The following is an 11223-nucleotide window of genomic DNA, read 5'->3' on the forward strand; positions in this document are numbered from 1 at the left end:
AAATGCAGAATGTGTTGTAAAATGTAGAATGGAGAAGTGTAAACCACATGATGCAAAGTGCATACAATAACCAAATGAATGCAGATTGCGAAATGCAAGGAAGCTCATATGACAGCCAAAATTAGTCATACAACTACATGAATGTCATTTGCCCAATTTCAGAATGTTCAACAAAGGGGTTTAGTGATAACCCATATAGTTTCTAGAGTCAAGCAAGTTGTAAACTATATGAGACTAAACTAGTTACAAAGATGTTTGAAAAGAAGATACCTGTCACAGAAGTCTTCTACACTTCAAATCTCTTCAGAATCTCCCAAACAATATGAACGCCTTCTGAAGTACATACCTGAGGAAATAAAAATAATTAGTCTTTACTTACGTAGTATGCCCACCTTGTTTCTTCTACGGATGGACACAAGTCTAATAACTGCCTGCCCTATTGCAATATATTTCCATCCAACAATTCTTTTCTTGTAAGCCATGAGTAGTGAAGTAAGGAATCTGCTTTTAATTTGTAGCCTTTTGTCTTAAGACTTTCTTAAACCGTAGGTCGTTACTCCATCCATCCATAGATCAAAAACAGAATTTTGAAAGCCGTGGGTACTAAAAGTCTTTTGTCTTAAGACTTCTAAACCGTGTGGTCTTATTTTCCATCCATTAATGACATTTTCTAGGCTGTTGGTCGTTATTTCCAATCCAACAAATCTTAAACCTCCTAAATTTTCTTTGTCTTTGTCAAGACATTTGTAAGCCGTAGGTAAGGAATCTGTTTTCAGTTATAGTCTGTCTTTAGACTTTCTCAAACCGTAACCATTCAAATAACCGAAAACAGATTATCTCAAGCCGTGGGTACTAAATCTTTGTAAGCCGTGGGTACTAAATCTGTTTTCAGTTATAGTCCTTGTCTTAAGACTTCTTCAAACTGTACCATTCAAGCAACAGAAAACAGATTCTCGTAAAAGTCTTTTGTCTTTAAGACTTGTAAGCCGTGTGGTCTTATTTTTCATCCACCAATGACTTTTTTTTTCTGGGCTGTTGGTCGTTATTTCCACTCCAACAAGTCTTAGAAACCCCACATTTTCTTTTTCTTTATCAAGACAAAAGTAAGCCGTGGGTAATAAATCTTTGTAAGCCGTGGGTAAGGAATCTGTTTTCAGTTATAGTCTGTCTTTAGACTTTCTCAAACCGTAACCATTCAAATAACCGAAAACAGATTATCTCAAGCCGTGGGTACTAAATCTTTGTAAGCCGTGGGTACTAAATCTGTTTTCAGTTATAGTCCTTGTCTTAAGACTTCTTCAAACTGTACCATTCAAGCAACAGAAAACAGATTCTCGTAAAAGTCTTTTGTCTTTAAGACTTGTAAGCCGTGTGGTCTTATTTCCAAAACCCCACATTTTCTTTTTCTTTATCAAGACAACTGTAAGCCGTGGGTAATAAATCTTTGTAAGCCGTGGGTAAGGAATCTGTTTTCAGTTATAGTCTGTCTTTAGACTTTCTCAAACCGTAACCATTCAAATAACCGAAAACAGATTATCTCAAGCCGTGGGTACTAAATCTTTGTAAGCCGTGGGTACTAAATCTGTTTTCAGTTATAGTCCTTGTCTTAAGACTTTCTCAAACAGTACCATTCAAATAACTGAAAACAGAATCTCATAAAAGTCTTTTGTCTTTAAGACTTATAAGCCGTGGGTGGTAAAGTAAGGAATCTGTTTTCAGTTCTTAGTCTCTGTCTTTAAGACATTCTCAAACTGTGGTCATTGACTCCATTCCATTGGAATAACTGAAAACAGATTTGGACAAAGCCGTGGGTAGTAAATCACAGTCTTTTTTTTTTTGCCTTGAGACTTATAAGCCGTTTGGTTTTATTTGCCATCCCCAAACAATTTTTTCTACGCAGCTGGTCGTTAATTTCCATCCAGCAAGGCTTAGAACTGCCCCATTGACATTGTCTTTCATATTATTTTCCCATCCAACATGTCTTTTTACCGATCTGTCTTTTGTAAGCCATGAGTAGTGAAATCAGGAATCTGCTTTCAATTAGTAGTCTCTGTCTTGAGATCTTCTTAAGCCGTTGGTCTTATTTTCCATCCACTAATGGTTTTTTTCTGGGTTGTTGGTCGTTATTTCCAATCCAACAAGTCTTAAACCTCCTACATTTTCTTTGTCTTTGTCCAGACATTAGTAAGCCGTGGGTAATGAATCTGTTTTCAGTTATAGTCCTTGTCTTAAGACTTTCTCAAACCATAACCATTCAAATAACTGAAAACAAATTCTCTCAAGCCGTGGGTACTAAATCTTTGTAAGCCGTGGGTAAAGAATCTGTTTTCAGTTATAGTCCTTGTCTTAAGACTTTCTCAAAGGGTAATAAATCCACTAATGGCTTTTTTCTGGGTTGTTGGTCGTTATTTCCAATCCAACAAGTCTTAAACCTCCTACATTTTCTTTGTCTTTGTCCAGACATTAGTAAGCCGTGGGTAATGAATCTGTTTTCAGTTATAGTCCTTGTCTTAAGACTTTCTCAAAGGGTAATAAATCCACTAATGGCTTTTTTCTGGGTTGTTGGTCGTTATTTCCAATCCAACAAGTCTTAAACCTCCTACATTTTCTTTGTCTTTGTCCAGACATTAGTAAGCCGTGGGTAATGAATCTGTTTTCAGTTATAGTCCTTGTCTTAAGACTTTCTCAAACCATAACCATTCAAATAACTGAAAACAAATTCTCTCAAGCCGTGGGTACTAAATCTTTGTAAGCCGTGGGTAAAGAATCTGTTTTCAGTTATAGTCCTTGTCTTAAGACTTTCTCAAACCATAACCATTCAAATAACTGAAAACAAATTCTCTCAAGCCGTGGGTACTAAATCTTTGTAAGCCGTGGGTAAAGAATCTGTTTTCAGTTATAGTCCTTGTCTTAAGACTTTCTCAAACCATAACCATTCAAATAACTGAAAACAAATTCTCTCAAGCCGTGGGTACTAAATCTTTGTAAGCCGTGGGTAAAGAATCTGTTTTCAGTTATAGTCCTTGTCTTAAGACTTTCTCAAACCATAACCATTCAAATAACTGAAAACAAATTCTCTCAAGCCGTGGGTACTAAATCTTTGTAAGCCGTGGGTAAAGAATCTGTTTTCAGTTATAGTCCTTGTCTTAAGACTTTCTCAAAGGGTAATAAATCCACTAATGGCTTTTTTCTGGGTTGTTGGTCGTTATTTCCAATCCAACAAGTGTTAGACCTCCTACATTTTCTCTGTCTTTGTCCAGACATTAGTAAGCCGTGGGTAATGAATCTGTTTTCAGTTATAGTCCTTGTCTTAAGACTTTCTCAAACCATAACCATTCAAATAACTGAAAACAAATTCTCTCAAGCCGTGGGTACTAAATCTTTGTAAGCCGTGGGTAAAGAATCTGTTTTCAGTTATAGTCCTTGTCTTAAGACTTTCTCAAACCATAACCATTCAAATAACTGAAAACAAATTCTCTCAAGCCGTGGGTACTAAATCTTTGTAAGCCGTGGGTAAAGAATCTGTTTTCAGTTATAGTCCTTGTCTTAAGACTTTCTCAAACCATAACCATTCAAATAACTGAAAACAAATTCTCTCAAGCCGTGGGTACTAAATCTTTGTAAGCCGTGGGTAAAGAATCTGTTTTCAGTTATAGTCCTTGTCTTAAGACTTTCTCAAACCATAACCATTCAAATAACTGAAAACAAATTCTCTCAAGCCGTGGGTACTAAATCTTTGTAAGCCGTGGGTAAAGAATCTGTTTTCAGTTATAGTCCTTGTCTTAAGACTTTTTCAAACTGTACCATTCAAATAACTGAAAACAGAAAAGTCTTTAAGACTTGTAAGCCGTGGGTAATAAATCTGTCTTTGTCAAGACATGTGTAAGCCGTGGGTAAGGAATCTGTTTTCATTTATAGTCTTTGTCTTAAGACTGAGCGGCATGCTCTTATTTGCCATCCCCTAACGCGCTACTTTATACATGCACCACCAACCCATATTCTCGGTCCATTTAACAATCTTGCTATAGGGGATGGCATAAGTTTCTTTTAGAGGCAGCAAGGGACAATGTTCCCAAATAAGAATCTGACAGAACACTATAAGATTAGTGTCTGTCTATGATCTCTTTTGGGGTTTGAAAAACAAAACCAAAACAATGTTCCCAAACAAGAATCTGACAGAACACTATAAGATTAGTGTCTGTCTATGATCTCTTTTGGGGTTTGAAAAACAAAACCAAAACAATGTTCCCAAACAAGAATCTGACAGAACACTATAAGATTAGTGTCTGTCTATGATCTTTTTTGGGGTTTGAAAAACAAAAACAAAACAAAACCAAAACAATGTTCCCAAACAAGAATCTGACAGAACACTATAAGATTAGTGTCTGTCTATGATCTCTTTTGGGGTTTGAAAAACAAAACCAAAACAATGTTCCCAAACAAGAATCTGACAGAACACTATAAGATTAGTGTCTGTCTATGATCTCTTTTGGGGTTTGAAAAACAAAACCAAAACAATGTTCCCAAACAAGAATCTGACAGAACACTATAAGATTAGTGTCTGTCTATGATCTCTTTTGGGGTTTGAAAAACAAAACCAAAACAATGTTCCCAAACAAGAATCTGACAGAACACTATAAGATTAGTGTCTGTCTATGATCTCTTTTGGGGTTTGAAAAACAAAACCAAAACAATGTTCCCAAACAAGAATCTGACAGAACACTATAAGATTAGTGTCTGTCTATGATCTCTTTTGGGGTTTGAAAAACAAAACCAAAACAATGTTCCCAAACAAGAATCTGACAGAACACTATAAGATTAGTGTCTGTCTATGATCTCTTTTGGGGTTTGAAAAACAAAACCAAAACAATGTTCCCAAACAAGAATCTGACAGAACACTATAAGATTAGTGTCTGTCTATGATCTCTTTTGGGGTTTGAAAAACAAAACCAAAACAATGTTCCCAAACAAGAATCTGACAGAACACTATAAGATTAGTGTCTGTCTATGATCTCTTTTGGGGTTTGAAAAACAAAACCAAAACAATGTTCCCAAACAAGAATCTGACAGAACACTATAAGATTAGTGTCTGTCTATGATCTCTTTTGGGGTTTGAAAAACAAAACCAAAACAATGTTCCCAAACAAGAATCTGACAGAACACTATAAGATTAGTGTCTGTCTATGATCTTTTTTGGGGTTTGAAAAACAAAAACAAAACAAAACCAAAACAATGCCCAAACAAGATTTGGTGGAACATTACAAGAACGTCTGCCTAATCTCTTGGGTTTGATAAAACCACAAGAAAACAAAAAGCTTTAAAAGTCCTGTTAAAAAAGAGGAAAATCGGAGTCAAATAAAAAACAGTTCAAAACGGAATCCTGATTTCAAAAATCTCAAAAAAAAAACCGGGATAAAAGCGCTTCAAAACAAAACGAGAAAGTCTAAGGACATGCAGAGAATTTACCTTAGAGAGACGGTGTGAAGCGCGGAGTCAAGGCCAACAAAGATCACTGCAAAAAAGCTAAAATCTTCAGGAACATTTCTGTTATAAGACTCCCACGTAATGGTATTAAAATGCACTAAGGGATTAGAAATATATATACTTGTCATCATTGCGTTTGAGGTGATGTTATATGTTGTCACGCTGATCTGCTCTAACTCCTTCATTTTCGTCTCATCATAATCACTTGAATCTTGTTCAAAGTCTCTTATTCTTGAATGAAGCCTTTTATTCTCTGTTTCTGTTATAGAACTGCAAAAGAACAAGATACAAATCAAATGTACAAAAGAAGGTACCAACAGTAAGCAGTGCCGCAAAGATGATAACTAGATACGATCAAAACAGAAAAAACGACAGCGTTTGGTACGGGAGTTACACGAAACGACAGAGAGAGAGATCATACATGGTTCAGTTTCACTGGATTTGAACAATTTTGGAAACGCTAAAGCAACAATCGCGACATAAGAAGGATTTATACGAAACTTAGAAGCCCTAACATAGACGGAGACGTACCTCGACGGCGAGAGCGAGAAGCCCTAACCAGCTAGATCCGCTTCAGGCGAACGAGAGAAAAGGAAACTCTGATCAACATCAATTACAAACGATTAGAAACAAAATTGCGATCAGAGATTTTATGCGAATCATTAAGAAAAATTTCACGATTTGCAGAGAGATCAAAACACTTACTAATCTGAAAAAAAAATCGAAGGGATTTGCTGTTTCAGCAAATTGTGGAAGCGTCGATTGATAGAGTTCTCGAAAGTCAAGAAGAGAGAAAATACGAAACTAGGTTACGGAGAGATTTGGGAGAAAATGTTTTCCTTTTCGTATTATTTATTGCGTTTGATAAAACATGCATGCCGTCTCTCCTAACGGTTAGATTTCTAATTTGACAACATTCGTTTCTCCTCCTAACGGTTACGAGTCGATTTTTATTCTTGTCATCGAACCGGTCTTGCATTCTTATAAAACCAATCTAAACCGAACCGGTTCTTTTTCCACGATGTCTACCTATTATACGTCGCCGTTTTCGTGTCTCTGTAATTTGTCAATTTTCCTTTTTTCCTCTCGCTCTCTCTCTCTCTCTCTTGTGGAATAAATAAGAAAGACGACGCAGAGAAGAAGACGAGAGGTGAGAATGGCGTATGTTAGCATGGGTGAAGCGCACCGGCGAATCACTGAGTACCTAAACCGCTTCTGCGACGCCGTTTCCTACCAAGACTCATCTATGCTTTGTCGCCTCCTCTCTTTCTCTTCCAACTCCCCGTCTCTTCTCTCACTCGCCGACGCACTCAACGTCTTCCAGGTGCTTAGATTTGCTTAAATTTCTTTGTTTAATCGAGACCCGTATTGTCAAATTTGCGATAAGAGCCATGATATGTGGGTAAAGTTTGTGGCTCTTAGGTTCAGTTTCAATCCACGATGCTTACGATATGATCTAATTAGAGTCCAATAAGTATGAATCTTGAATTTAGGGCTCGAAAGAGTACCTGGGATAGTAGCTTGATCTTTCTGTTAGGTAAAGTTTGTAGCTTTTAGGTTCAATTTCAATCGAGGATATATCCACAGTGTTATCCTCCAATTGGGTCCTCTTGCTTGCCGATTTGAATCTAGAGCTTGAAACTGTCTTTGGTAATTTTGTATTAGGGCTTGAAACTGTCTGTGGTGAAAGTTGTTGTATAAAACACTCTCTATGTGTATTGGTTTTAGTGAGTATAAGTTTTTGGATTAAGGCTTACAACCGTTTGTGGTGAACTTGTTGTATGTGTGTTGAGTTTAATGAGTATAAGTTTTGGATTAGGGTATGAAACCTTCTGATAAAATTGGGTTCATGTGTTTGAATGATGCAGGATGCTAGCAGTTTGATAAGACAATCTGATAAGTTCTCTGAATACGGCGAGATCCTAGCTCACTTGTTTCGTTCTCTACAAAGTTACCGCGTTGGGAATCTAGTCGAAGCATACCTAGCTTTTGAAAAGTTTGCCAAGTAAAGTTTTCTTGTTTCCTCTCTGCTGCATTGATGAGAAGAATAGATAAGCTTCTCTCTCTTTTTGTGTGTTCGCAATGTCTGATATTGGGATTCTATATATGTGCAGCGCTTTTGTTCAGGAGTTTCGTAATTGGGAATCTGCTTGGGCATTGGAAGCTCTCTATGTTGTTTGCTATGAAATCCGAATTCTTGCTGAAAAGGTAGTCTTTCACTTTTATATCACTCATCCAAAATCTTAGATTAGTTTAGTTTCACATCTCCTGAAGGTTTACAATGGCAATGCAGGCTGATAAAGAGTTGACCTCTAATGGAAAATCGCCTGAGAAATTGAAAGCAGCAGGATCTCTTCTCATGAAAGTCTTTGGAGTTCTTGCTGTAAGCTTCCTTAGTCTTTGTTACTCTTTTACTTTTGTGTTGAGTTTCTTCTTTTGAGGATCCTTATTTAGTTTTTTTTTTTTAAAAACTGTAGGGTAAAGGTCCAAAACGAGTTGGAGCATTATATGTGACTTGCCAATTGTTCAAGACCTACTTCAAGGTGAAACTCATGATAAATGGTTAACATTCACTTGTAATATGATCAGCCATTTACTAAAAATGTGTCCCTTGTTTCTGTATTTCAGCTTGGAACTGTCAATCTTTGTCGAAGTGTGATAAGAAGTATTGAGACTGCTCGGATATTTGACTTTGAGGAGTTTCCAAGAAGAGATAAGGTCTTGTGCAAGTTCTCTGCAATCAGTTTTAGTTTCTGGCCTCCTGATTTGGTTATACATTTATCTTATCTTCTCTTTTTATTCGAAAACTCTGCAGGTTACATACATGTATTATACCGGAAGATTAGAAGTCTTCAACGAGAATTTTCCTGCTGTGAGTGACTAATAGAACGTTCATTTTGTAGTTATTAGTTGAAGTGTTATTGATGAGGACATGTTCTTGTTTGAATCTTGCAGGCTGATACAAAGCTATCATATGCCTTACAACATTGCAACCCCAAAAGAGAACGGAATATAAGGTATGTTTGTGGTTTTGCTCTCTAATTAGTGATTAACGTCATGCGTTTCATTGCTTAATGAGGATAATTGGCTTATATTCAGGATGATATTGAAGTATTTAATACCAGTGAAACTTTCTTTAGGAATCATACCAAAAGATGAGCTCTTACAAAAGTATAATCTTCATGAGGTAACAACCATTCTTTTTGTTTTCAAAAATACTCCTCAGTTCTATGTCAAACTTATCTCTCTTAATCAAACTTTTCTATGTGTCCAGTACATGAATGTTGTGCAAGCTCTGAGAAAGGGTGATCTCAGGCTTCTTCGGCATGCTCTTCAAGAACACGAAGATAGGTATGTCTTTCGTTGACATCTTACTGTACTTATCTACATCCTAATGTTAGGTCCTTGTCTTAGACTAGCAGTGTACGAGCATTGTGATTAGCGTAGGTGGCTTCTAGTGTATTGTAGCTGTGTTGACAGCTCAGCAATGACTGGTTAGTTATAGAGCTAAAGGTTAAATGAGAGTGGAGATGCCCTTGTTAGTCTATCGCATAAAAAAATTGTTTAGTTTTGATTATTAGATCACTGAACAACTTTAATATTAATCAGGTTCTTGAGGTCTGGTGTGTACCTTGTCTTGGAAAAGCTGGAGCTCCAAGTCTACCAGAGACTCATGAAGAAAATGTGAGTAGTAGTTACAAAACACTCGATTACTTCAGTTTCACAGTTTCGTAACTCTTTTTTTTTAATTAATGTTTCAGTTATATCATCCAGAAGCTAAGTGATCCGGCAAGAGCTCACCAACTGAAACTTGAAGTGATTGCTAAAGCACTTAGATGGCTTGAGATAGACATGGATCTCGATGAGGTTTCTTCTACGTTTCCATCTCATTCGTTGCTTTTGATTACTTTGCATAGAAATGTTATAAAACTCACAGTTCTGATACTATTGGTTGCAGGTGGAATGTATAATGACGATCTTGATTTACAAAAACCTTGTTAAAGGTTATTTGGCACACAAGAGCAAAGTGGTAGTTCTAAGCAAGCAAGATCCTTTCCCTAAACTGAACGGGAAGCCTGTTGGCTCATAGTGACTTGCGGGTTGTCCTTGTTGTTGTATTAAGAAACCCTGTTTTAACCCGAGCTTAATCTCATTATTTACTTCCAAATTGTTTTTGATAGTCTGATAGATTTGTTTTTGGAATAAAAAATGATCTAAAAAGAATCAGAACATCCAGATTGTTTTACAGGCTTGAATAATTTCTTTTTCCATCTCAACAGTTTACGAGTTGTTTGCTTTTTGTACATTCAAAGTTTAAAATTTTGTGACATTTTGTAACAATTGAAATCAGTCGACCAATAAAGAAAACATGAACGTTGTGCCTAATAATAGATACCAATTGTTCATTTATCTATGTGGCATGTAGAGGTGGCAATGTTGGACCTGGCCCATAAAAAAAATGTCGCGGAATGGTACTGGACCGGGAATTTCTAGACCCACAAATTAGCAGGCATCGCGGGACACGTGGTTGTAGGATTGGACTTTTTCGATATGGGGTGAAACAGGCCCTGCGGGATTACAAGGATCCGTGTTTTTCTTTTCTTCATTTCTTGTTTTACTTAAGAAAATGAGAGTGAAAAGAAGGTGATTCATGTGACTTTCTCCGAGAAAATGAATCGAGCTCCGGCGATTACGATTCGAGTTCCGGTGATGATGATTCGAGCTCCGACGATTTGAGCTCTGGTGGTGTTTTAATTTAATGTTCTTTTTTATTTACTTTGGGATTGACAACTTTGATTTAGTGTTTGGTTTTATTTATTTTGGATTCATCAAACTAAAAAATTGGTTATGAATTTATGAGTTATAAACTAATGAAAAACATCTTCCGCAATTATCTTTAATTGGTATGTTAATATGTTTGGAGTGTGACAAAATTAACTACAATTATTGTTTTAAATAACAAACTAGATTTTGACTCTTGCTTTAAAAGTGCGGATAATTTTACAAATTTTATATAAATGTGTAATTTTATATGTATATATATTATTCAAATTTACTACATATATGAGAGATCATATGGAGTTTCAAGTTATAGAGCGTTAGGTCTGGGAAGCGGGTCAAACCCACCCCCGTGGGTTGAGTCATTTTTTTGACTCAAAAATTTGATCCGCATGACCCGCAAGAAGAAAATATTACACCTGCACCCGCTCCACTTAATTTTGCAGGTAACCCGCGGATAATTGTTTGATAAAAATAATTATTTTATTTATTTATTTTCAAAAAAATAACATAAAAATATATTTAATAATAAAATATTATATATATTTTTTAATTTTCCCTTATTTTCTTATTTTTAACGAAAATCAATATATTTTTCTTTTTCAAAAGAATTTCTTTCAAAAAACCCTTTTTTTTACCTTGCGGGTTAGCGGGTATCCGCAATTCAATTTCAACCAACCCACACCCGCTCCGCATAAAATAGATTTGACCTGCACCCGCACCCACGATTTAATTAGATTTGGAATATAGTATATTTTCATAGTATCTCTTCCTTTTAAACAAAAACTAGGATAAGATCCGCGCCTTGCGCGGGATTAAGTTATTATTTTTATTATATTTTGGAGAATGAAACAATAGTTTGGCTTCATTTGGATTACGGGTGTTCAACCCGGATATCGGGTTAGTTTCGGTTCGGTTCGGTTTTTTTCGGTATTTGGTTAGTAAAATATAACTACTATT

The 11223-nt window shown here is 36.1% G+C and overlaps 1 protein-coding gene and 1 long non-coding RNA gene across 3 annotated transcripts; one reads left to right on the forward strand and one right to left on the reverse strand.

Annotated features, from left to right (window-relative positions):
* Positions 1 to 4159: 4159 nt before the first annotated feature.
* On the reverse strand, positions 4160 to 6286 carry LOC106301184. Of its 2 annotated transcripts, XR_001262171.1 has the most exons (4): positions 6190 to 6286; positions 6016 to 6083; positions 5606 to 5754; positions 4160 to 5512 (listed from the first exon to the last, which is right to left on the reverse strand). It is a non-coding gene; the product is annotated as an uncharacterized LOC106301184 (long non-coding RNA). The 2 variants fall into 2 exon arrangements; XR_001262172.1 differs by lacking the exon at positions 6190 to 6286 and having other exon boundaries at positions 6016 to 6151.
* Positions 6287 to 6567: 281 nt separating this feature from the next.
* On the forward strand, positions 6568 to 9761 carry LOC106303572 (PCI domain-containing protein 2-like). The gene is made up of 13 exons (XM_013739842.1): positions 6568 to 6808; positions 7353 to 7489; positions 7599 to 7692; positions 7778 to 7867; positions 7962 to 8027; positions 8113 to 8202; positions 8300 to 8356; positions 8440 to 8501; positions 8584 to 8671; positions 8759 to 8835; positions 9094 to 9168; positions 9246 to 9351; positions 9443 to 9761. Exons 1-13 carry the CDS (start codon positions 6641 to 6643, stop codon positions 9572 to 9574), a joined length of 1242 nt encoding a protein of 413 aa, XP_013595296.1. The 5' UTR covers positions 6568 to 6640; the 3' UTR covers positions 9575 to 9761.
* Positions 9762 to 11223: the final 1462 nt, after the last annotated feature.

This window comes from Brassica oleracea, chromosome C7, assembly GCF_000695525.1.
Source record: "Brassica oleracea var. oleracea cultivar TO1000 chromosome C7, BOL, whole genome shotgun sequence".
Classification (NCBI taxonomy): domain Eukaryota; kingdom Viridiplantae; phylum Streptophyta; class Magnoliopsida; order Brassicales; family Brassicaceae; genus Brassica; species Brassica oleracea.